Here is a 27,869-nt window from a genome sequence, read left to right as displayed (position 1 = left end):
TTTCTGCAGTCAGACTCTTGATATTTTAATGCTCTAATGATAAACTCATTGCACTCCTGCCCTAGTCTGTTACAGCAGCTCTTGCTCATCATCTTCAGATCCTGAGGGTCCTTGTCGTACCTCTTCATACCATTTGTTCGTGAGGGTTTTCATCTGTATGCGCCCATGATGCAAGTCCTAAGGCAAAAGCAAACCAACACAGTTTGTTACTTGGCTACAAAACTACTTGTGTGTTACAGCAAAAGAGAGACTAGTTTAACACATTCCTTACGAAATAATCCGTTCCCAGTCTCTAAGCATGCAAAGCAATTCTGTCTCCCAACAGAAAATATTTATCAAGTGTTCAGTCAGTAATTCTTTCCATGGATGATTTTTTGACAATAGGTGTTTTTACCTGTGTTTTCTAGACAGTCCTTCTCTGTGGGTTTCAACAACCCTAATGCTGTCTGGATGGCCTGGCTTTGAATGTCACTCCTCTCTCTGTGTTCCTAGGGACAGTGGGAACCTTGTGGCCTGCTTTGCTGGTTCAGACTTATTTTTCTAGCCTTTGGTTGCAATCTGGATGGCAGCCTTTGCTTTTGGCTACCAACTATGAATCAGATGCTTACTCTGGTTTCTTGATTCCTTTTTGGTTTTGCAAAAAATGCCTCTAGCTTTTGTGAAAAGTGCTGAAAGCATTCTTTTGAAAAGAAAGGTACAAAACAAGAGGAAAAATAGTATGTTTGAGCAAGCTAGGAAGATGGAATGTACACACTTTACACAAAATGATCTGTTCCACAGCAAATATGCTTAATTCTATGGCAAACTGGAAAAACAGTGAATTATGTGGCTAAGGAGTCTCAGGTTTCTGAGGCATAGGAGTGAAAATGGCATAGTATTTACACCTTTTGGAGACACTCAATGCAAGTTGCATGTTCAGTCAGGTGTCATTTTGCATTTACACCTTCAAAGTCTTGGCTTCACAGTCAAGAAGTCTTAAAAGTGAAGGTTGCAATGATGGTGCACATTTTCAAGACAAAAACTGCACTCTGCAGCTCCAGAATTCACAGGAACATGTACGGTAAAAGGCAGGAACTTCATGTGATAGCACTTTAAAAACTCTGCATGAGTGGCACCAGCTTTTTCTAGCAACAGTAGTAACTAGTAACTCCTGATACTCTTCATGGTACTCTGCAAGATTAAAAGCGAGTTCACTAAACCCATACACCTTTCAAAGTTTAATTGTGGTAGCCCTGAGAGATGCTCATTTAATCCAACCTGCAATTTTACAGTGCAGCTTTTCATTACAGCTGCTCTACATATGCACAATTAATAGATGGCTTGCTGTTCCTAATGTAGAAGTTGCATGGCTATGCTGTGAGCCTTGAATAGTACAGAGTGAAACGATACCAACTCTACCACAGTGTTTTTTCTTCAAGAAATAAAGAAAGACTTACCTCTTGTGTGAGTCTTCTGGTGAAGAAAGGATTCAAATACCTGGCATCAAGCCACATAAATCCTTTGAGGTCCTGGCGTTTTATGTACTGGGCTTCATATTCCTCCTCTGTGAGCTCTGATAAATGTTCAGATTCTATGGTATTTCCCTAGAAAGATCACAAATATTGGAATAACCTGAGAAAAGTGGCAGTCATCCCTCCAGCTTGCTTCAGCCCTCTGCTCTTTGCTCTTTCTTCTCACGACCAATTTCTATGCTGGAACAATATGAAAATTATCACCTCAGCCTACCAGAGCTTATGGCTGTATGAATATGTCAAGCTGTTGATTCTCAGAACTGCTTAGCTTCCCCTTTCATGCTGAAAGGTAAAAGACCTCAAATGTTCCATATTTTGTATTGTTGCTGACAACAGATTTCTAATGCACAGATTTTCTCTTGTGAGCTGGACAGTGATTCCATCTAGGAAGGAATACTAATGTCATTGTCTCATTGAAAACAAGCCCTATATCAGGATACACACTATCCTTGTGCTTTTCCTATACACACCTCCCTATGATGACAGGGTAAGATAATTCTGAAGACTGCAAGCTTTCTGAAACCTCATGCCAGCAGGAGCTGTTCTTCCCACTCTACAGAACAATACCTTGCATGTATTGTTTGACTGATTGGGGAAAAACAGGAAAATGCTCTGGCATACTTTATGTACTTGAGGCTTTTGCACATGAGACTTCAGCCTGGCTGTTGTTTTCCTTCAGTATCCTTGCTTAGCCAAAAATTGTTTTAAAATAAAACCCAGTCACAGGGGTGCTGTTGTTACCATCTTCTCATGACCTTTGCTTTTTCTAAATAATTCCCATCTGCCTTTTATGATTAATTCATGACTCACACTGTACTAGCTACTTTCCCTCTGTATATGACTCAATCCTGTATCATCTGCTTTATGCTTTTGCAGGAGCTACTTTAATTTGTATGGATCAATTTATAATTCGAGTGAGTTAAGAAACTATTTCTCTTCCCTTTGTTCAAACAGTTATTTGGTGTAAGCACTAACTAAGCTCTGTCTTTGTGATATTTTAGAATTATATTGCTTGGCTTTTTCCTACCACCTTAGCTTTTTTCATTGCTTTCACGTTACTTTTTAGTAAAAAATAAAGTACTAGTCTTGGAAAATGTAAAAATAAAAATGAAAAAAAAAATCAGTGATCCTCTGAATTAGAAGCCCAAACCAACCATCTTCTCTGTCTTGCTAAGATTAATGTCCTTTTTGTTCCTCTTGCGTGCTTTGGAATCCTCAATGTCAATCAGTCTGATAAGAGGCATAGTTCCTCCTCCCAGCAGCAGAATTGTGAACAGTACTATGATGATTGTTGTTGTCCCAATGAGCTGCCGCTTCTCTATTGGTTCCAAGCCCAAGTGGAGGCTGAGGGCATAGGGAATTGCACCACGTAAACCTTATCAGAAATAACAGCAAGTCAATGAAAAGTGAATCAGCAGCTACACTGGTCCTCAGCACCCCGGTAACTCAACAGGAATTCTCCATCTTTAAAAGACTTTTACAACCCTATACCATCTCCATTTGTCATTTGGTTACCACCCTAAAATGAATCTGAGCTCTTCAGATACTGTTGTTCAAGCTGTGAAGCTGCCAGAACTATAAAGAAAAGTAGATTCTTTGCAGCAAAGCTTTAGTGGGCATCACCACTGCATAGTCCTCTAGCACAAAGGGGAAAGAGAACAGTGCAAATGTTTAGTTTTGCTCCACAGGTGGAAAACCAGTTCTTCCCTGAGTAGCCCACACAATGAAAGGGAGAAAACATTATTTCCAGTTCTTTCTATTTTGAGCTTTAACTTACCACTGAACCACATGATAAACATCATTTTGGGGGTGATTTTATGATCACGGAAAAAGTTGAGTAGGTAGGAAAGTGGGAAAATATTCACTGCTCTACCAAACAGAACAAGTACCTGAAAAACAGAAATAAAAGCAAAAGACCATGTGATGTTACCACTCCAGTTGCATATGGTTTGTACAGGGTAAGATGAATACGATCTTTTCACTCCCAATTCTTGCAAGTAGGTGTGCTGCTGAACTAACATAAAGAAATCTCTCAGCATAGCTCAGTGTAGAATTTAACTTTTTAAACATCTTGCTTAACTGAAACTAAACCAGACATGTCACTGACAGAGGCCAGACACTACTTTACTTATAATAAATAAATGAAACCCAAGAGGCATTCCAGAGAGACCAATAATTACTTTGGGTAAAAGTTCTCCTCAGTTCAGTCAGTTCAGCTCCTTTAATCATTCCCTTGGTGCAGCAGCTAAGAGGCAGTAAGATATTTCTATTGTTTCCCCATGGACCAGTTCCTCAGAAAAAAAGGCCAGCAGCCAAATGAATAGCATGTAATCCAGTTCCTGAACACTTCCCTGGGTATGGGTATAAAATATACCACACATTGAGGCAACATTTGAGAGGGGGGGAAAAAGGTATTGATTTAGTAGTAGACAATTAACAAATACAGTGAAAACTAACTTGGAGAAACAAAGGTTTTCACAATGGCATTGCTTTTAAGCTCCACCACAAAATGACCTTGATAATGTAAATATCCTAGAATTAGTCAGCAGGATCCTTGAAGGGCTGTGCTGTTTTCCTTTATGAATCACCCCAAAATTAGACAACTTGCATTACACCTGAGATGGTAATGCTACATAGAAGGAAGTGTCACACCTTAGATATATTTAGATAAGGAAGTTGGGTGTAATGCAGTGAAAGCAGCTCCCCATGCTGATATCGCTACCTGTAAATTATACGTAACAATTCTTCCCCTGAACCATGGACTAAAATGTGCTAGTTTATATTGCTGTACATGAAATGTATTCGTATTTTCCTTTTGACTCTGCAAAAGAGAACATACTTTTCATGTCTATGTTGAACAATTATAACAGCAACAGATGTAGGTAACCTCCCTCTATGTGAAACATAATTCAAAGTGCCACTACATAAAGCTACACTGAAGCACAGAATGAAAGAAAGAATTAAAAATGGAGTCACAGAACGAATATACACTGGAGAAGGTTTGAGTAAGGGCTTCGTCTGAAGAAGGTGAACTCAGAGTGAAGAAGTGACGTGTGGACTAAATTGGTTTATGTAAACGAACTGCATTGATATATGAGAGAAAGACTCAAAAGCTGTAGTCCTGGAGAGATGAAATGGAGCATAGTTTGATACCATTTACTCTGTAGTTTCTATGAATTGCCCATTCACACAAATCATTCAAATGAAGCTAAAGATACATAAAAACTCAGGATTGTTTTCTTGTAAAATAACTTCTGGAATAAAGTGGCATGCATAATAATCTCAGTATCTTTTGAGATTTATTTTAATAAATATAATAGGGTCAAAACAAGAAAGGTTCTTTTCCCTGTTTTTAATAATCTTACACAGAAGGGCTTCAAAATGACAGCAAACTGCAATCTCTTAAAGACATATTTGTACAGCAAAATGCTGAGAACAATAATAATAATTTCATGCTATTAGTGAGAGTTACCTTTGTACAATATATAAATATATAAAAATATTTTTATATAAACCTATAAAATGTAACTATTTTAAAATTTTAACTATAAGATGTTTCCCCTTTTCCCAACACCAAAAAACACATCTAAACAAGTATGGAAGAAAGTAAATACCTACTATGCACCAGATGACAAAGGACATTTCAAACTTGTGAGGAAAACTAAAAATTGACAGGCCAAGAAAAGCAAAAACACATGTTTCTGAAAAAGAGAAATCACATCTTAAATGATGTACTTCTTTTATAAGTTATTTCATACTGTACATAAAATAGTATTTCCTGACTTCTGAACACACAAAATAGGCACAAGTACCATTATGCAAAAGGCCAAATTTCCACTCTCACTGTCAGTCATCAGCACCTTAATCTGTGAGTGTCTAGGCTTTTTTCAGCACTAAATTACTACTGAGTATGAACAAAGAGAGCAAAACCTTATTCTGAAGACTAAGGAATTTTTTACTTGAGGAATATGGGACAAGTAGCAGAACACAGGAGTGACTATTTAACTTCTGTAGCTTTGAATCAGATTCCATATAAAACTAAAATGTCAGGCACAATCTCATATATTGCAAACTGAACACCATTATAAAGTACTCAAATAATCAAATTCTTATAAATGGCAACAGTTCATTACTTTCTTTGTAATAAAATACTGTACTGTATGATCTGACAACCCCTGTATATTCCAATAACCTCTAGAAGTGGTGTTTGCAAATCTGAAATAGTACCACCGATGCAGAATGACTACAGTAATCTGAACATTTTATTTCCACAGCGCCAACCCACTGCCACAAGAGAATTGCAGAGTCAAGATGTTTCGTCAGTTCACTGCTGTCCTAGCAAGGTAGGTTCCTTATCATAAAGGCAGTTAAAATCGCATGGTTTTGGATAAATAGTATGAATACCTGAGTTACTGCAGCATAAGACATTGTTTGGTCATGCTTTGGGTACTAGATACTTATATTTGCATGTTCAAAACCTGCTGCAAATGTATACAAAATTGCACAGTATCTTAAATAACTCCTTTACAGTGACTTGAATGAATATGTACTTTTTTAGCATTTGTAACAGATTAAGCCCAAACCCTGATGAGCTACTGGTGGGTAATGAATGGTTAAGTTTAGTTTGCAGCAGGGCCGCTTCCTGACCATGTTCCAATGCATCTTCCTGCAAACAATACAGAAGGTGTTCATACCATCTCCTAAAAAACAGAGATACATTTGTAATTGTAAGCATGTAATTTCTTTAAAAGTTTGGCTTGTAAAAAGGAAACGGAAAGGCTATGGGACTGTGAGCTGCTTGTATCACTACTTCTAATAACTTCTCTGTTTGTGAAGCTATTGTTTTTGCAAATAGCTTTTTATATCCAAAACCATTTTTAAAAATACAGCTAAAAATCCATCTCCTAAAATCCATTCCTAAAAATAGACAGAGGAATATAGGAGTCAGAGATTTCTATTTGGTTATCAATCTTACGGCAAATCTTAGCAGGAGCCTGCAGGATGGGAGAGAGAGATTTACTGTCTGTTTTATCCAGTGTGGCAGGAAAGGTGACTTTTGACTGCCTTGAGCCTCCACTATTAGGAATTCTTCTCTTAGACACATACCACTGACATACAAATGGCTAGAAGAAAATTCACACCTCTGCTGCTCCCACTAGAATCACCAATTCAGGCAAATAAAATCTTAAACTATTAATATAGGAATTAATAGGTATTAATAGCAAGTAGCACCTACCACACATGAAAGCAACAGTTCTCAGTGTCTGCTGCATTAAAATCTGTGTAACTGGGGACAAGTTATGGTGTGTATAGTGAGACATCACAATACCAGAGAAGAGGATTGCCATGATACCTGTAGACAAAAATGTGGCAGTCAACAGAAGAAGAATAGCTTGCACTCTGCAAATATTTGCGTTTACAGTCCTTACTAATGCAAAAGCTTAAAAGGCAATAAGTGGGGTTTCTATTACCATTGTTATTCATACTGGTCTCATTCCACTGGTCATATTAAATATTAGGAGGTCCAGTATAGGTCACTTGCAAGCTAGAATAACTCCCTGTTATGTCACATTTTCCCATAAGAGGGAAATAAAAAGCCAGTTTTTTAGTGGTTTTCCTGCTTTTCACTCTCCTAACAGTAGAGAAGTGAGATCAGAAGAATAAAACTAGTTTGAGAACAGTGAGGCTGGAGAACTCTACAATTCAGTTCTCCCAGTAAGTGTGTCACTCCTTCCTACCTGCTGATCAGTGAGGCCAAATCATTCCACCAAAAGCAGAGTTAGAGGGCTAGTGTGAATTCACTCCATGTCTAATACCATAAAAAATTATGAACGAGTAGCACACACAGGCATATCCCCAATTTTCTGTCAGTCTGAGAATCAGAAAAGCTATTGAGACTTGAGAATTCAGGGCAAAAATTACCTTTGTAGGAATCAGAATAATTTAGGCTGGAAAAGACCTTTAAGATCGTTGAGTGTGACCATAAGGAAGGTACAGCCTGATACGTAGGGCCTGCAAGGAATGCTACCATGCAGAATATCCCTTGCCTCCAGCAGAAAGGGTCACTAAACCATCTGCAGAGATTAAACTCAGCTATCAACTATGGGAAAAACCACCAAATTTTCCATTAAAGAGTTCAGTTGCCCTAATGATAACACACAACTTGGACAGAGCTGATATCACAGGCCAGAACATCTATGTCACATTTCACTGTATTTCACAAAACTTTGATTTGTGTTGGGGATTTTTTCCATCTGCCTTGTTTCCCAGCTGTTGGTTATTTACGGGAAGAATCTGAATTTCAACCTATTTCACTAACTGCTCAAGATATATCACAGATGCTGTCAGTTGTTCACTCTTCATAGGGAGCCAGGTATCTTAACAGAAGTTTTAAGCATTTCCATGGCTGTTGCATAGACTTACACCTGCAAAGGATGTCACTTGAGATGATGGTTAGGATTGTGGAAAAATTTAGTCCACTTGAAGAACAACTTCAGTACTCCTTGTGAGAAAATAACAAAATTGCTGATATAACCCAGAGGAAATCAATTGCAATGTAGATCTCGAGAGGACAGAATGACACATGGGAGTATACTGCTTTGCTCAAAACAAGGGAAATTTAACAGACTAGAAGTACGTGGCTGGAGCTACGTGCCCAGGAGTGGTCTAGATGAACACAACTGGAAGGATCAGAGTAGCTGAGGTACAGTCAAAAGAATCCTTTTTTTGCAGTGACCTGACTAAGGTCATTCAAAGTTTATATTTCTTGAGAAGTTATTCTTGAAGGCACTTGAGCAAATTAAAAAAGCTGACTTTACAAATAAAATGAAAAAGAATCTATATAATCCTGAGAGTAACTAACTAGGAATCTTACGATACATTCTTTTTCATTGTATACCACCATAGGGATGTGTTGGTTATATAATGCAATGGCACTGTAATTCTGTAATATTTTATTGTAATTTTATGCAGTGAAGGACAGGCAGAAAAACTGCTACAGGAGGCCAGATGTTATCTAAGTGAGCTGACATGGCTGAGACCCACAGCTTCTAGCTGAAATGTTAATTCTGTGTTAGGCAGAGGTGACTGGGGAGAATACTAGTATTTATATTGGCTAACTAATGCTTATGCAAACTGCACTACCTTTTCCATAACAGGAAATAGAGAATAAGTATTTCTTTAAAGTAAGTCAAGGTTAAAAATAACAGCACAGGTTAAATGAGAAAACATATAAAAAACAAGGTCCCGGTCACAAATATTACCTACTTCCTAAATTTATCAAAGACACTTGCACATACTCATTTTGCCACTCACCTGAGAGTGAGATACCTTCTGCAAGTCCGTAAGGAAGGTAAGCAAAGATAATCATCATCCCAAACTCCAGCGAGGGTGTCTTTCTTAAATCAATGTGCTTTAGCACGTACAAATGAAAATGTTATGGAAAAAGTAAATAAAAAGAAAGAAACACAAATAAAAATTTAAATCTATGTCATTCCACTACAAAACAATGATTACGCCTAATGTACTTATCTGCTGAATAGCTAGGAAAGTCTACACGTTGGCCCTTGACTCAAGTATGGAGAGATGAATTTCCTATGAGGACTGTTTCTTATATAAGCTACTGCTAGTAGGAGTCTATCAGAATGGACAGACCTAGGGACAACAAAGATCTGCTACTGATGTACCTATACAATATTGATAGCTACATACCAAATTGTTTGTTTGGATCTAGAAAAGCCACTTCCCTACATGATCAGTCTTTGAAATCTCTGTTCCAAAAATACTGCAGAAAATCCACAGAGAATCATTAAATACTAGAGGCTTTTCTAAAAATAGAGGAAAACGAAGAAACAGCAAATTAAAAGTAAAATAGCTCTCATTTATGTTTTAACAAAAATAATGGCCTTTTTATACACAAGATATTTAAAACTCACTTTATATTTGTAGTCATAAACATGGACATTTGTCAAGAGCCACAAGCTCTGCTTGTGCACGGTTATGGAGCACAGCTGCCAAGTATAAGTTATTTGACACACTAAGCATGCAAGCAATCTCCTCTCCCGTGTCACTAGACTGAATATGACAGATCTGCATTAATATTAACATTAATATAACAGGAATATTCCTTCAATCACATCTTTACCTTAACACTTGAAATACTTCACTTACCATCTTTGTTAAAATTTAGAGGATTAGATGCCTGTGACATGGCAGTTTGCATTCCTCCTGGATCATGAACAAGCAACAACTGTATTTATCTGCTAGCAACCAGTAAGAGACAGCCTTTGCTGCACTGAAATTTTGCATGCTTAGGGTAAATCAAATACTTTGAGCCACAAAGAACTGTAATAGGGCAAATAAGCTGCTTTTCTCTTGTCTTAATATCATTTAGATATCAGTGAAAGAAGTGTTGAACATCTGTCTCCCTCTTTTGTTGTGATGCATGAAATAATTTCAAAGTTCATGGAATCAGGCTAATGAACCAAGAGAGGAAATATATCTATATTTAATCAAACACTCTGTTCTTGTTATTTACAAACAAAGTGCTTAACAGCAGGTCCCAAATGACATCCATAACTGTTATACACACCTAGCACAAAAGATTACCCACAGGGAAGTCAGCATTAACATTAAAAAAACCTCTGAAAAGTAACAAAGTTATCTGACTTAGAACAAACATCCTTCCTTATCTCAGCAGAGAAGCTTCTGGGTTGTTTAGCAACCAATTCATGGAAATGGAAGAGGCAAAATGTAACTCAATGTAAACTCAAATAGAACAGTATCTGTATTCAGCTGCCTGAATATGATACATAAGGACAAATGAGCTGGTCTGACTCAAAAGCCCTCAGGAAAAACAGCTTTTTTTATGCATGTAAAAAAGGAGCCACATGCTTGTAAAAATGGATTGGTATTGAAATGGAATTAATATATTTTGAATTTACAAAACAATTACCATATTTTATAACACTCCAATGCACATAATATAAGCCACTATACAGCATTTTGGACGTTAATTATGTTCATAAAAACTTCATGCAACTTTTTAAATACACACCCATGCATACCAACATAAAAACAAAATGAGCACGAGAAAATCTTCAGACAACAAAATAATGTCTAATAAGGAATATTGCCTAAGAAATGCTGGAGAAGATGAGAGAGAAAAATACTATTAGGATGTTGAAGCTCTTCAATGTATACATGTGTATACCAAAATTTTAAAAGGATATTAATGCAGAAATAAGACCAGTAAGTGTGCCAAGCGCTGCAGAGCCAAAAAACATCTTAAGAAAGTATCCCAGTGCCTGTAGGAAGGTTTGCCATCCACTTACATCTGACATATTTTCTCTTGTCAAACCTTCCGCTGTGCTAGATATGATTAAAAAATAAATAAAAAGAAATGGTTATAAATTCTAAGCCTGGATCCAAAAATACCAAACATCTTTTGAGAACAACCAACAAAAAAGACTTTAGTTTCTTTGTTGCTACCACTCGTAAAAGGCTTTTACTGTGATACATGTAACAAGAGGAATGTCAAAAGATGTTAAATCAAGTCTTAGTGTAATCCCCAAAGGGAAACCTAATTCTGCTAAAAATCTGGAAATCCAGCATTACTCTTCTGAAGAATCCCCAGAATGGCGTAAATAGGCTATGATAATACCCAGTATTATGAAACAATTTTCAAACTTTGAAAAGGAAAACACATTTTGCAGTGGTAAAAACTCAAGGCATGAGAAAGAAAAGAGATAGATCATGTGATCCTCAGAGAAGAACAAATGAACAGGAAGACCTCATCAAATATTTAGGTGTGGATGACAGAGAAGAGGGTCACTGAAGAAAAACAAAGCAGCTTTTAGGAGGAATGGGGAGAAATTTCTTTGAATTTCACAAATGTATTTCATAGAATTCCATGCAGAGAGAACATGCACTATAACTAGTGTTCCTTTTGACTGCTGTTAGCCTTCATGGTCTTCCATTAAAGAACCATGAATGTATTAAAAGCAATTCCTTAATTCAAAAATTACTAACTTCACTACTTTCTCAGTATATCTACTCCTTCTATACATAGTCCCATCTATTGAATTCGGCAATAACATGAAGATACGGATTTTTTTTTTCTCTTTCAACCCCAAAGAATGATCATTGGCAAAGGATAATGATATTGGATATTCCTATTCCCTGTGATACCCCCAACATAAATATAAAACTATTGCATGGATGTTGATGTATCCCCTCTACAAACTGAAGTGTGACTGTGGGTATAAGCAAATGATATGCATTTGGCAAGGTAAATCATAGAATCATTTAAGGTTGGAAGTGACCTCTAAGATCATCAAGTCCAACTGTCAACCCAACACCATGCTCACTGAACCATGTCCTGAAGTGCCACATCTACGTTTTTTTAACACCTCCAGTGATGGTGACTCCACCACTTCCCTGGGCAGCCTGAGACAACACATGATGGTTTTCTGTTGTCAGGACCCTCAGATGGAAAGAGACCTGGTAAACGTATGGACTTAGAAAGCAGTCAATTGTATGGGGTCAATCAGATGAGGCACTGAGGTAGTGCTAATAAGACATCCATTTACTGTCTTCTGCCTATGCAGTTTATGTTATGGATTGCTTTTAACAAAGAAGGATGATGCAAATTTCAGCTTTACACCAGAAAGACACAATTTGTTTGAAATGGAGATGTAAGAATTATTATATATCTGAATAACTAATTAACAGAAAATAATGTGGTTGCTGTTTCCATAAACACATGTAGTTCAAATGCACTTACTTGGTCAAGACAATAGAGACTGCATCATTGAGAATGCTTTCTCCAAAAACCAACATGTTAAGTACAGGATCTACGTTGAGGGCATTGAAAATGGCAATAGTAGCCACAGGGTCAACTGCAGATATTAAAGAGCCGAATGCAAAACTGGGAGAAGACAAAACAAAAAAGAAAACTAGATGAAAGAAAAACATGTACCTAGCAAACTCCTGTGAACAACTAGTAACAAAGATGTTATGTGTTACAGTTTCTACACAGTGAAATGTTATGTTCTCTTCCCATTCACAAGAACTTGAAGTGACAGAAGGGAAGTTTTTGTTTTTCATTTACTGATACACCGAAAAGTTGTCCAGCTGGAAGAGATGCTGGAGAAATATCTATCTCCCAGCTTTTAACAACAGTATCAATGTCTTACTCCAACTAAATAAGAAAAAAATCAGAGGAATGGGAAACCAAATAACTTTACAGACACAGCCCAAACCATGTATCATACATGCACAGTGTTACCTGTTCAGGAGTACTAGAGAGGAATGTTTAAAGGGAATTGCTAAAACTTCATTACTTTGGAATCCAAAGATAGATAATACAGAGGCAATTGGACTGCTCAGCTGCGTAAAGTCAAACACTGGAACCAAGTAAGGAAGACTTTTATTGTTCATGCATGTTTTACTTTTTACTTTTCTTGCTTGCCACCCAAATTATTTATGGATTTTAACAAAAAACTGCTGTCTTGGCTATACAATGAACAAACAAACAAAAATCAGGAATTAACTTTTATTTAATGGTAGGGTGTGTGCTCCTAAAAACTGATTAGATCCTTTGCCAAGTTCTTGAAAAATCTACATTACTGATACTGAGAAACTAATTCTGTCTTTTAAGAGCACTTCCTATATACAGTTATCTTGAAGAAGGCTTCATTTCATATACTACAACATTTCCCCAAGAGCTTACCTGTCTGTCATGTTGAGTTTATAAATTACATCAGCCTGAAAGAATAGGTAAAACATAAAAAATAACAATCAACTGTGATTTCCTGCTGTTTTTAAAAGTGAAACTATTCATCAAATCCTAAGTTTGTTATAATGAAAAAAAAAAATCACAGTAGTGATGTTACCCAGTCTAATACTGCCCTAAAACAGTGATTTACTGCTACAATTCTGGTCACCCAAAATCAGGGAAGACCAGATGAAACTGAAACAGATAGAGGTGAGGAGAGTAAATACGGCATTCAAAAGAATGGAAATCTGAGAGGCAAAGAGGAAAATACGGACTGTTTGGCCTACCAGAATGAAGTCTGAGAGAAAATAGAACTATTTTTGTCTTTATCTAATCATGTGGGAAACACTAAAGCAAAGAAGTGAAAAAAAAAATTATTGACACAAGAAGAAGTAAGTTTAACACTGGAAATTACAAGATGGCTGTAGAGAACACAGGGTTTGGAACAACCTTTGAATGAGAAGATTGAGTAAGTAAAAAAAAGTAAAACTTAACTCAAGTGAACTGCTTTTACCATAGAACATGCTATAGCTATGGAAGGGGTTAATATAACATTGCCTCTGTGATAGCAGAGAACTGGACTTTGGGACCCAGGAATTCACGTTTACTATGTTTGTCTGCTCTGAAAAATGGACTTTCAAAGAGCAAGCCGGATAAACTTAATTGCTTCAAAGCAGTTATTCTTACCTGGCCCAGGAAATAAATTCCTCCACCTACAATGAAAGCTGATATTGCAGTGCCAAATACAGAAAACAGAGTGATGGAACCAATGTTCTGAAAAAAATTACCCTGGAACACAGTAGTAAAGTCAGTAAATCAGTGAAAATGATCTGAGGGAAAATTAATGTTTGGGTTTGCCTCTAATTTAGATTCCGATTCACAACTGAGTTAATAAAGCTTCATTAGTTTGGTTCCAGGTACCCCAGAACATACATCCACACCACCTGCCTAAAGAGCTTGCTCTCTTGAGGACAACGGCAAAACCCTCTGATAGCCAGGACAGGATGTCAGTCTGGTATCCTAACCACAAACAAATCCTCAGGCGAACAGCTGGACATTCACCAGCACTTGGACACCTTCCCCACCTGACAGAACTGTAAATTAATACATCTGTAATAGGACATGTGAAAAAGGCTTGTAAACTTCCCAGTTCCTAGTCCATTTCTTAGACTGTGATTTTGTATGAAAAAATCTTCAGTATTGGTACCACTTCATATTACTATTGCCCACTGCTCACTCCCTCTTCTGCAGCACAGCTCAAGCAGAAAGGCAGCACAAGGGAGGACCAGAACCATTCAGACAGGACTAGCGCTGTGAGAAATGTCCATGAAAACACAGCTCTCAGGCAAAGAGTGAAAAACCTTGTAAACATTTAGCTCTTTGCTAGCTATGGAGTGACCCCACCTTTCCCACTTCTGATCCTACTCCTTCCCATTCTGCCTCCTTCACATCAGCCCTTGTACAGCTCTGATGAGGTAAGAAACCTCTCCAACCAAGGAAAATAATCTCTGTGAAGTACCCAACATCTTGCCAACATTCAGTTAACAGTAACAAGCTACATTCCCTGCATTCTAGTTTGAGGAGGCTTAAAGTTTGCATACTCAATTCCCTGATAATTATTATGATGGAATTTAACGCAAGTATTCTAAACCTCATGAAAATAACTAAAAGCAGAATGTGTTTCAAACAAAACCTCAATGTGTAAAATGAATGGCTGGCAGGGGCTAACCTTGTGCAATGAATATCCAGATTCAAATATAATAGGTGGAAGCAAAAGCAGAAAAAACATATTTGGACGAAACATTTCTTCTTCCTGCAAAACAAAAATGAGGTATAATTTGAAGGATATCATAATCACTGAAACAGCATTAAATCTTCCAAAAGGGAAATTTAAACCAAAACAAAATGAAAATGTTGGAAAATGGCATTCATCTTTCTCCCTTATCACAAAATAAAAGACTGAAGAATGGCAATCTACTCCAGGGCTGCTACTTCTACTGTTTTGTTTTTGGTTTTAATCCAATGATAGAAATCTAAGTACTACTTATTTTAAATTACTGTGTCCAAATAAGCTGCACAGAAAAGAAGTTATTTATGGGAAAGGAAAAGTCTTTCTGTTTCCACAAAAAGCATTCCCATTTTATCTCAGAGTCTCAAAATCTGTATGGACTGTCAAGGAACGATGACCTCTTGGCCACTCGTTTGAATATAACCTAGGTTGACTATGACCAAGTACAGTTTCACTAGAAAACTCATAAACTAACAAGAAGAAATCAGATCATCGTCTCAGTACACTTGCAAGTGAACAGGGTCAAGACATATACCACTGTTAAAAGTCTGAGGCTTGATTCTTCCTGGCAAATGTAATTTATGCCTGTAATTAAATGGTACTATTCCAGTGCTTCCTTTTTACCATGTGAATGACATAAATGAAACCTACTGTGAAGTAAGATGTTATTTTTCAGTGACCCTACTCTTTGTTGCCTATCCCATCTCTTGGCTAACACTGCTTTAAGGAATTGTACCCCCAAACTGACAACCTGTTTTTTTCTGCTGGCAGACTAATCACAGAAGGCAAATTAATCATGGCTGAATGTGCCTCTGTCTCTTTACCCACCAGGCTCCCTCCTGGTCTCCACAGTTCTGAATACAGCAGAACTTGTCACATTTGTAAGCTACGATTAATTTGTTCAAATCTAGGTTAAACAGCCAGTTGACTGTTCTGTTAAAACACCACCTTTCAAAAAAAGAAGTACTCATCTTTTTAAAGTCTCATTCCTGTCTGTACCAGTGATAATCATCTTAAAGGATTTGGGGGACTTAAAAAATAAAACACGTCCTTTATACTGAAATGTTCTAGTCCATTATTCTGCATGCACAATTTTGTGTGTTGATGGCTAACACTATCTAGCTTCTGTGAATACAGTAACTGCACTAGAACAAAAACCCCACATACCTGATGAATTACACTGTTTAAAAGCCCCTGAAAGCAGAGGTCAACATGGAGGCAAGAAATAATGAAAAGGAATGATAGCATTTGTGCTGCATTGAAGCAGAGACCAAGAAAGTAAAATATGAGGGGTGTAATTATCAGCCATGCTAGCCAGCAAGAGTCACCAGCAAGTACAAGGTCCATTGAAGACTTAGTAAGGCCTGATTGCAAGAAATTACATTATGAAGTTCTTAAGGCAAGGATACAATACAAGATTTGCTTTGTACACAGATATAGCCTGCAGTTAAATATTCATTTTTTTTCCGTATCAGATAAGCCAAAATTCTACAGTAAATTTAAAACTATTTAAAACCATTTTATAAAGTACATAATAATTATTTATTAGAAATTTTCACATCTTAAATTATGACAACCTATGTTAAAACCTAAGCTTTAATACAGTAAAATTAACTTAAATTAGAGAATAATAATGTGATATCTGTGACTCTTTATTTTAGCTGGTAACAAGAGCAATCAGATGCAGCACCACAGAATTACAGAATATTAGGAGTTGGAAGGGACCTCCAAAAAATCATCCAGTCCAACCCCCCTGCCAGAGAAGGATCACCTAGACCAGGTCACACAGGAACGCGTCCAGGCGGGCTTTGAATGTCTGCAGAGAAGGAGACTCCACAACCTCTCTGGGCAGCCTGGTCCAGTGCTCTGTCACCCTCACAGTAAAAAAGTTTTTCCTTATGTTCAGGTTGAACCTCCTATGCTCCAGCTTGCACCCATTGCCCCTTGTCCTGTCATCTGACATCACAGAGCAGAGCCTGGCTCCTTCCCTCCTGACACTCACCCTTTACAAATTTATAAACATGAATGAAGTCACCCCTCAGTCTCCTCTGCTCCAAGCTAAAGAGACCCAGCTCTCTCAGCCACTTCTCACAAGGGAGATGCTCCACTCCCTCAGTCATGCCTGTGGCTCTGCGCTGGACTCTGTCAAGCAATTCTCTGTCCTTCTTGAACTGAGGGGCCCAGAACTGGACACAATATTCCAGATGCGGTCTCACCAGGGGGAGGGGAAGTTCTCATCAGGGGTAGAGGGGAAGCAGAACCTCTCTCGACCTACTCACCACACCTCTTCTCATACATCCCAGGACGCCATTGGCCTTCTTGGCCGCAAGGGTACAGTGCTGGCTCATGGTCATCCTGCTGTCCACCAACACCCCCAGGTCCTTTTCTGCCTGGCAGCTCCAGCCACTCGTCCCCAAGCCTGTAGCGCTGCATGGGGTTATTGCAACCAAAGTGCAGGACCCGGCACTTGGCCTTGTTGAAGCTCATACAGTTGGCCTCAGCCCATTGATTCATCCTATCCAGGTCCCTCTGCAGAGCCTTCCTACCCTCAGGCAGATCAACACTCCCTCCCAGCTTAGTGTCATCTGCAGACTTACTGAGGGAGCACTCAATCCCCTCATCCAGATCATTGATAAAGATGTTAAACAGGACTGGCCCCAAAACCGAGCCCTGCGGAACACCACTTGTGACTGGTCACAACTGGATTTAGCTCCATTCACCACAACTCTCTGTGCTTGGCCATCCAGCCAGTTTTTAACCCAGCAAAGCATATGCCTGTCCAAGCCATGCCCAGCCAGCTTCTCCACGAGGATGCTGTGGGGCACGGTGTCATCCTCAGTGCCTCCCAAGATTTGGCCAATGCTTACAAGAAATAAGCTATGTAATTCACTAGCTACGATCAATATTCCCTGCATTTATAGAATCAGTGGTCAAATCAGAGCATACTTTAAGCTTTCTTTTCTTCCCCTACATACATAATCCTTTTCAGATTATTTTATTTAACCAATAAGAAACTATTTTAAAATGCTGATTTTGTGGCTGTTTAACTGACTTTCAATTTTAAGTCAAGTCAAATCCACATAACACAAATCAGGAATGAAAAAGCACTAACTAGTGCACTACTCACTGTTTCTAATAAGTAAATACGTAAAAATGACATATCACAACGTGACTCTTGAACTATGTAATTCCTTAAATGAATGTACACAGAATTAGTGTAGTTAGTTGTCAAAAAAAGAAGTATAATATGTAATTAAAAAGCTACATCTGAATGAAAATCTATGCATTTTAATGTATTTCAACTAAGGAGGAAAATAAAATCTTCCTTTAGGGACATAAATGCCAAGAAATATTAAACTGCAAGCTAGGATTAAAATTCACTACTCAGACCGAGATTTTCAGCTTGCTAATATAAATCCTGTTTAAAACTGTCGATTCAAATCCCTGTGATTTTAATCAATTCACTGATCTAATCCTAATAAATGGTTTGATCCTTTGTGAACAAAATCACAGTTCAAATATATCAAGACTTTAAATTAAAGCAGGAATAGTGAAGAGCTCATTGCTTTGACAATGTGGATAAACTGTAGGAAGCAAAAACTGCACTTCACCTCTTGGAGACACTTCTGCCAGGATTCTTCCTCCCTGAGGAAGACTCTGTGACTCCACACATGCATAGATAAGACCTCATAGCATCACTCACTACTTCAGGTTGGAGAGGACCTCTGAAAGTGTCTGATCCAAGCCCCTGCTTAAAGCAGGGCCAACTCAAGGCAACTTCAGCTTCTCAAGGCTTTATCCAGTCAAGTTTTGGATATCTTTGTGGGTGGAGATTCCCACATTCTCTCTGGTCACATGTTCCTCTGTTTGGTTGCCATCAGTGTTAACATTTGTCTTTCTAATACCGAAGTCCATGAAGAATCGGGCACCAGGACAAGGACAACCTTCTGCACAGAAGCTTTGCGTGTGTTTTCTAATGGAACTAAAGCTCAAATCATGTTTCCATTGTCTCAGCCAATGTGAAAAATGCTGCTGCTTCAGGCACTCTGGTTTTGGCAGTCTTTCCACAAGAAGCAACAGAGTACCCAAGAAACATGCCATGCTGAATGGATTGCTTTGTGAACTGTCTGTTCTTAGCACCACCATTTGTTGCAGTTTGAAGTATAAGTAAACAAAATAAGTAAATAACATGACTTTTAGCACAGCTATTTTGGAAAAGTGCTCCTTTTTACCTCTCTGAAATCTATGTTAATATCTTCAAGTAAACAGGTGACTCTACAAGCTGTCAAACTGCATTTTTTTCTATGAAAACACCTACAAAATTAACTCTCTAAAAGGAGAAAGGACTAAATACAGTCAAAAAGTATACAAGATAAATAACTGAATTGCTGTATTTTTTTACTGTAACTGATCCCAAAGATGCACAGTATCTTCTTCTACCATGTATCTAATAGGAACAGATTTGCTACTGTAAAAATGATTACTCAAGGAAAAATGTACTGTTTAGAAAATGTGCAGCAGGATTGGGACTTCACATTGGTTGTATTATTATTAAAAAAAAACCCCAAACCAACCAAACTTTGGCATCAAGTATAATGTACCTAAGTTTTTGGAAACTACATCTAAAGAAACTAATATTACGATCAGTCTTATTTTAAACATTTAAAGATTGTTCTGCAAGTTAAAATGAATTGCTTCAAATATACCTTCCAGTTGGCCAGCTTCTGAGCTTCTATGATTTTTATAAAAGCTCCCATAAGGATACCTAGGAGAGAATGAGAAAACATTCTGAAATACTCACAAAACAGATAACTGTTTCCATTAACTGTTATCAATAGTCTGTCAACAAAGTTTTAGAAGTTAAAAAACAAGACAAAAAATAAAGCAGCAAGTCTTTCATTCCTAATGCACAAAAACACCAAGTGGTTTTATAAGTCTGATATATTACAATTCCCAGTATGTTACATAAATACACAGCATCCCTTCACTAAAGATTTTCACTTGGGATATCTGAATACTGAACATGCTGTGTTCATTGGTTCATAAAGACAACAGGTTTAACTACTCAAAAATGCTTTTCATCTAAGCTGCATTCAAGTAATATTCAGTCTTTTTTTGCTAAAGAATCAGGAAGTTATGAGTTAATGTGATAGCACAAGATCTTCATGTCACTTCAATGTTATTTGCAGTGTTAACACAGCTCAAGTGAAATCAGCGTTCTCCACAAAAGTGAATTCTGTCTCAATGAAATCGTAGTTCTTACTGGCAATGAAGTAGGCAACAAGTTCTGGTCAGGGTGGAGACACTGTCAGAACTATTTCCCAGACGAACTGCACATCTTTTAAGTCATGTAGAAATACTAATTTGAGTATAAAAGAATTGTACCAAGGGTGCTGCAAACTCAATGGTTAAAGGTTTTTGTGCTCTTTCCTCTTACTCATCTCCAATCAGATAAGACAGAAAACTCCAAACTAACAAGATTTCTTTTAGAAGTCATGAAAATAATTAATGAATTGTCATTAATTGCTTTCAAGAAGTTATGAGGAATTTGTCTTCAGTCAGATTCCAGATCTGTGTTTCTGCACAGTTGTGTTTTCTTATTTACAGAATGGAGACTTAATAGTCAAACACTGGGGTGTAGAAGTGAAATACACTGAATGAAAGGTAAAAAGTGGCCGAGAAGCTTGAGGTATGCTTTCCTGTAATTTATGTGTTTTTATTCTTTCATGCTGTAGCTATCAAAAGAGTCTTACAAATAGCATCACATGGATTACTCCTGATGGATGTGTCATCCACACAAAGCCATGAGGCTTAAGCCTTCTTTCATACAAAAATATGTGAAGGCACTGGTCCCAGAGGATAGAAATAACTGTTCCATGAAATGGTTTATATGGAAAGGAAGAGCAAAACATTAATGAAGGAACATCAAAGGCCTGGTGTTCTTTGAAGGAGGACAGAATGCAGACACAGCCACTCACATGCCATATAAACACAGGTCTTAGTACTAACAGGCTTTTCATTCTGGCATGAAAGCTGCGTCAGAAGCCAAGGACTAGAACATTTCTAACTTTTGCAGAGCAGCAACATTGTCTTCAACTGGTACAGGCAGTACTTGTATCACTTACCAAGAAGTTTATGTGGGGAAAAAACAAACCACAACAACCAGAGCCTACTCATCTGAAGACACTGATATCACGAAGTGTACTTCCTGAACAAACTTTCAGTATTTTATGAATGAGTATTAAGAACCTTCACATAAAACTATGTTTAGAGGGGATTTAAAAGAAAAGAGAATCCCTTAACTCACTTCTGCTGAAGTGGAAGGGCTCCAGTATGACTTTGTGAAATTGGAACCCTGTGAGTACGTCAACCATGGCCTGTGGGTTACAAGCTGAGCATCCCTATCCTATGAGCTCAAGAAGCTTAAGTAAAAAGCAAGACTCAGTCCCATTTTAGAAGAAGAGCTAATCACAAACTGACCCTAACAAAGAACAATGTCACAGACAGATGAGGCCCTCTCATGATACCAAAAGTTAAATGAACAACAATAAAAATGTAAGGCAACAGCACAGGTTAAGGCAAAAGAAGGAACATGAATCATAGAACTTACACCTTCATATAGCACAAGTAGCTTCTAGCTGCATATTACACACAACAGTACTACTTAAGTAAGATTATGCTAAGCAGTCATGGAAGAGAGCTGGCACAAAATAACGCATCACCAAGAGGGTTTAATAGCAGCAGAATCAAACTTTGACACTGGTTTTTAAAACCTGTCCCACATATCTTTACAAACTACTCTTCCTTTATTACTAGATTAATGAAAGCAGTTTTTGTTCAGCTGGTTCCATCTACTAAATCAGGTAGATCAGTTTTGTCAAGGGGCTCATTGAAAAGCTAAGTCTGTAAAAGTTAAACTAAGCCTCATTCTTTTGAACATGTTATAGGAATTTTCCCATTAGCAAATTAGAAAACCTTTATTTTTCCTGAGAACATCTTAAAACTCAAGAACAAACCAAACAGAAAAACTTTTCTGGCAACTATTTTTACCACCAAATTCCAGTAATTTTTAAGGACAAAGATCAAAATCTAGCCTTAGAGAATGCACACCCAACCTGTCCACCAGGAGAGTAACGTGCCTTAGAAATTGTATAACCCAAAAGCTTCTGAATAGCTTACACAGTAAAGGAAAAACAGTTGTGAAAATCATCCTTCTCTGCTGCCATTTTATTTGCTTAATTTACAAATCAAAATAGGACACACCTCACTTCTGGCATTGCTAGCAAAACTGGATACTTGAAACTCAAGCTGTGTAGATTATTACCAGTAACAGAGGTTCACTGACCAGCAATTAACTGGCAGTTCCAATGATTATACAGATGCCGTGTCCTGTCAACAGAGCTGACAGTAGTTTAAATATGACTGAGTCAATAAACTAAATAAATAGGGCTTAAATGACACAGGACATCTGTTAACTGAATTGCTACTGGGTATAATACTCTTTTGACTTAGTGGAATTACATTTGCTGGTATCATCTCATCTGGCTTGAAAGACAGACTACAGCTATGCTATGGTTCACACAAAAAACCAAACTGTGCCAGTTTCTTACGTGCCCTTTATGTGAAAATACAAGAGATGCACTGCTGCTCCTTCTTACCCATACTGAGTATCAGTGACAGCCCCAGCACAAAAACTTATGAGTTTCATAAACAAGCATTTGTTGGGACTGTCAAGAGTACAGAAGATACCAGCACAGCTAAAATCCTTGTTCTGCTGCCGAGATGCCAAGAACAAGAAATAGAACGAGAAGAATATCTGTGCCTCTGCTGCTCTCTGCAAAGCTCAGCAGGAGCAGTGACACAAGTTTGCCTAACACCTCAGCTCAGCACTGCACAGTAGTTGGCCTGGGGAAGAATATAAGCAATGACTGTAAAAAAACCCCTAAACTACGCCAGCAAGAGCAATCGATATACTGCTGCATTTAAAACTGGGGATTATGCTTACATTTAAATTATCTATTTAATAACAATGGTAACTAACCTCATTAGAAGCCACATTAACACATGTCACTTGGATTTTTGTGTACAAAGAGGAAGGATACTGAAGGGATAGTAATGTCCTTTTGGAAACCACTGGAAGACATACCACACAAGACTTTTGTTCACAGCAGTAAATTAAGGGAAGGAAAGAGAAGTGTGTCGAGAGTGTATCAAACACTGAATGGTTTCTATGGGGATGACAAAGTAAGGCAGGATGATCTGCAGCAGCTCTCATCTTTTTTTGTCATACTATGGTAGACAGAAGCATAAATGCACAAAAGCCTGATAGATGATGCTCCTATAAAGATGAGGTGTGCGTGCAATACTCAAGAAATCCACACCAGCACTATGACAGATTTCTTACAGGTCTCTTTGTTTTTCAGTTGCACAGAAATATCAAAACTTAAATAAGGCTTTGCAAGTGAATGTCTCTTAAAGCTTCAATACCTTCTACTATGCTAGTGATGTGATATGGTCTGCATCAGTTATCTAAAAATTCAGGCAGTTGCGCCTGCAGGAAAATATGCTTTTCTTTCTGCTAAGTAACAGCTCTAAGATTTTATCAATCTCAAACCCAAGATGCAAGAACATGCCTGTTTTCCAGAAAGCACAAGGTACTGACAAACACCAGAAACCTTACTTTCTCCCATTGGGAAACTGTGTGAAAATACAGTTAAGAAATATGAGAGAAGGTACCAGCAAAGCCCAGGAGAAAGTAAAAAATCTACCTGCTCAACAAGTATTACACTTCTCCACACTACATTAGGATTATAGCTAAGCATCTTTCTCTTTTTGTTGCATTTTTAGAACAGCTGTCAGTGAAGTTGTCACTAGTAACAGAAGCAAAAATATCACAGGTTATTGTAAACAAGTTACAGAATCAGCTGAAAAACTGTTGCTGGGATTAGTTAGACCAAGTTCTTTAAACATTATGTTACACAGTATGTGGAGAAAATCATAAATGTATGTGGCCTGATTTCCTCTTCATTTATACACTTATAAATCTGGAGCAACAGCATATAAATAAATGATATTACCCTAACATAAAACTGCAGGCTTAGGAATACTCCAAATTTAATTAAAATTAGGTAAGCACTTCATCTTCATTAAGGGTGGCATTCTTATAGCTCAAGTCATAGGAGGAGCTCTCGTCATGGTCCTACAGGGACAGTTAACTATCTGGCAGTCCAGGCAAGTTTTCAGGATACAATTACAGTCCCCAGCTAGATCAAAATCACATATTCAGACATAATTCCACTGAAACTAATACAAACACATGTACCACATCAAAGGGAGGGCCAGAGTCTTGCTGCCAAGGAGCGCTGCAGTATCCTGTCCTACAGTGCAGATGCAAAAATAGAGGAAGCTGCCAATGTACTCAGGCAGTGATGTCCCTATAGTGCCTGTTTCATTTTACTGAGCCAGTCTCTGCACATATGCTCATTTCTTGATTTCTTCCGTGAATTTAATTCTATGAATTGTTTTCTTCACTGCATCCAGTTTGCTGCATCTTTCCAGTGATGGTTAACACACACTAGAGCAAGCACAGACTACTGAGAGTCCCTGAATTAACACAAATCCAATACAAAAATGTCATGGTTACTCACCTAAAGAAACAACAGCCACACTTTCTGGTAAAAAATGAAGTCGGTATTTTATCAGTAAATGCACCAATATGATGCAGATAGCTGTGAAAGAAAAAAAAAAGTAGATTTAAAACTGTTAGAAGATAATAAAGTACACTTATAACTAGTATTTCTAAAATACATGCAGCAAAACATCTCCTAATGATTTAGCAGACATTCACTAATGCAAGTAACCAAATTTTAGTTTACTTCTCACTGAAGTACGTAAATGGATGTAGAAATGACAGAAAATAACTAAGGCAAATTTCAGGACTTCAAATTATCTTCTAAAAATACCAGTATTACTACTTTTAAAGCCTGATTCAGCTTGCAAGAAAACCTTCTCTGAGCAGCAGCTATAAAAAAATGTCAGTTATACAGCATATACTGTTTTAATAAAGTTTTTGGTAAATATTTTGTATTTTTGAAATAGAACATACATGTACACATGACCTCAATTAAAAATTCAAAGCTACACTTTCACATCTGGGTCCCTGTGAGCAGATGAGCTTCACCCAAATGGATAATCACAGAATCAGAAAAAAATTACATTGGAAGGGATCTCTCAAGGTCATTCAGTCCAACTTCCTGCTCAAAGCAGTGCTAACTTCAAAGTCAAAGGTTGTCCAGGGCCTTGTCTAGTCAAGTTTGAAAATATCTTATGATAAAGAAGTCACAACCCCTCTCAACCCCAGTTCCAGTGCTTAAGTCTCATGGTGAAGAATTTTCTTCTCTCCAATCCACATCTCCCTTATTGCAAGCAGTGACTGGTGCTTCTTGTTCTTTTGTGCACCTCAAAAGAGTCTGGCTCCATAGCCTCAGTAACTCTTACTCAGTGGGCTATGAGGTTGCAGAATGGGTAACCGTTCAAATATCCTTATTCTCATAACAAGCATCAGTCAAATTCTTATCAAGATCAGCAAGAGACATTTGCTGCTGAGCACTGCTAAAACTTAAACCAGTAAGGGGAAAAGGACCAATGTAGAAAAACACAAAAGATATTTGATTTGAAGTTAAAAAAAAAAGAATTTAAATCTGATGCAATATTCATTGTTTTAAAAAACTCAATTTTGCACTGTAGTTATATCACTTTGAAGGTGAAGTGGTGTTTGAACAGATAAACAAGTCATAGAAATCTGGGGTCTGACACTAACTCATGCTATTTCAGGCACTTCAGATCTGGGGCTTGGCTTTCACACAGCACAGCTCAGGAGTGACCTGCTTCTGGGTCTATTCCAGTTTAGAACATTTTAAAGATCATTTTACAGCTCACAACATCTGGATTTAAGAGTATGGTATAGGCATTTTTTCACCCTTCCTACACTCCTAAATCAAAGATTACGAATGGGAATAACCATGAACAATAAGCTTTTATACTGGCTTTACTTTGTTCAGGGACCTCCCCTGCCCTGAGGGTGATGTTTTTAAGATCCATTAAGTTATCAGACTGGCATAAACAGGCTGGAACACAGCAAAAAAAAAAAAATCATAGCTGTTCTGAAGCCCTAGGAATGCAATTTTACCATGAATGGCCCTTCTAAAATCCATGAGACAGACATATTCAGAAATTTTGTTCTTAGAAGTCTTCTTATCTACTGCATCTTGGTCTTTTGTTTCTCTTCAAATTCTAATATGCCATTGACCTCTGGGAAAACATTAACCCTCTTTGAAGACAAATAGATACTTTAGAAATAAGCAGAAGCCTTCTACTTTTTGCTGCACTTAGTTATTTCTAAGAGTCAAGATTATATTTTTTTTTAAACCCAAATGATTTGCAGAAGCTTCTGCATTGCTGTCAACTCCATACCTATTTTCTCCATTTGCTACTGGAAAGAATAACCACCCAGAAGAACTAGGTGACTTGTCTGTCACAGAAGTCTCTCAGTGTAGCTTGCTTTGGAGGAACCAAGAACACAAAGGAGAACAGAAAAACCCTTAACCCACCATGAAAGTTTTGTTACAGTTTTGACTACAGTGTTGCTCTAAGCAGATGGTGAGGAATAAATATATTCTATTAAAGCAAGGTAACAGCCCAGACTTAAAAAAAAAAGTTGGGAGTGCATCTACCATTCAAAATGCCTATATACATACAGCGTTAATGTAATTATAGCAATCTGAATGTTATTCTCGCACTCTTGTAAGAATGCGAGGAGAGCCAGAAAAATATTGAACTTTAGTACTTGTGCATGTAAATCTGACTGCCTTCCATTGGCTTATACAGCAAAGTATCTGAGGGCTGTCCAGACATGCTACAAGTAGTTAAACTGACACCTATCTAGTACAGTCCTCAAAGACAGCTGCAAGCACCATGGAGCAATCTGACAGTAACTTTTTCATATACGAACACATGCCATGTGCTTGATAAAGGTTCAGACAGTTAAACGTGCTGTTTGCACTTTGAGATGATGGTGAAAAGGTTTACAATGGTCCTCCAGTTTCCACAGATTTGGGAGGTTCACGCAGTTATATATCCAACTTTCTAAATCCCTGTGACTGTACAATATTCCACTTCATAGAGAAAAAAACAGAGGAGAAATAAAATGCTACTTTTTGTTTTTGAAAGTTGGCCCATGTGCTCAGATAGAAAGTATGATTAACAGAGATGAAAAGACTTTCAGTTCATCATTCACCTAAAACAAGAAGACTAAAAAAAATCGTCATGCCACTAGATTGCTCCTCTTGCTGTGCTTGGACTCCAGTCTGAACTGGAAGGATAGGTTTAGCAGGCGTAGGTACCACCAGTCTGGTAGTAGCAGCCAGCGTAGTGTGGAGGGTGACATTGATGACTTCATGGGTGGCATTTGCAGACCTGTCAGGATAATATAAGATGTGATTACAGGGGATGGGAGCAGCATGATAAAGACTTAGCCTACTAAAGACATGCACACATGAAACAACCACCAGATCATACTGTATTTGCACTAGTGACCAACATGTCAAGGTTGTTTCTTAAAAGTGGTCTCTGATGACAGGCAAATACTGAAACTTTAGATTCATGGAGCTGCTTATTGCTGAGTTAGTTCCTTCATGCACTGCAGGCACCAAATATTCTGCACTGCAGCCTAGGACGCAGATGAAAGCCTGATACAGCATGAACAAGCCCACTCTGCCTGTCGAGTGCAACAGCA

At 37.8% G+C, this 27,869-nt stretch overlaps 1 protein-coding gene across 1 annotated transcript; it reads right to left on the bottom strand.

Annotated features, from left to right (window-relative positions):
* Positions 1–27,610, bottom strand: SLC9A8 (solute carrier family 9, subfamily A (NHE8, cation proton antiporter 8), member 8; the record flags this gene model as incomplete). Its single annotated transcript, XM_010192004.1, has 15 exons — positions 1–177; positions 1,437–1,583; positions 2,666–2,886; positions 3,289–3,400; positions 5,130–5,212; positions 6,748–6,864; positions 8,826–8,931; positions 10,742–10,880; positions 12,295–12,438; positions 13,243–13,277; positions 13,975–14,076; positions 15,017–15,100; positions 19,783–19,841; positions 24,724–24,804; positions 27,372–27,610. Coding segments are annotated over 15 exons (1,777 nt in total), but the record flags the coding sequence as incomplete, so codon positions are not given.
* Between the last annotated feature and the right edge of the window lie 259 nt (positions 27,611–27,869).

This window comes from Mesitornis unicolor, unplaced genomic scaffold, assembly GCF_000695765.1.
Source record: "Mesitornis unicolor isolate BGI_N332 unplaced genomic scaffold, ASM69576v1 scaffold30549, whole genome shotgun sequence".
NCBI lineage: Eukaryota > Metazoa > Chordata > Aves > Mesitornithiformes > Mesitornithidae > Mesitornis > Mesitornis unicolor.
The sequence above is the reverse complement of the archived record's forward strand: the minus strand, read 5'-3'. Positions and strand labels throughout refer to the sequence as shown.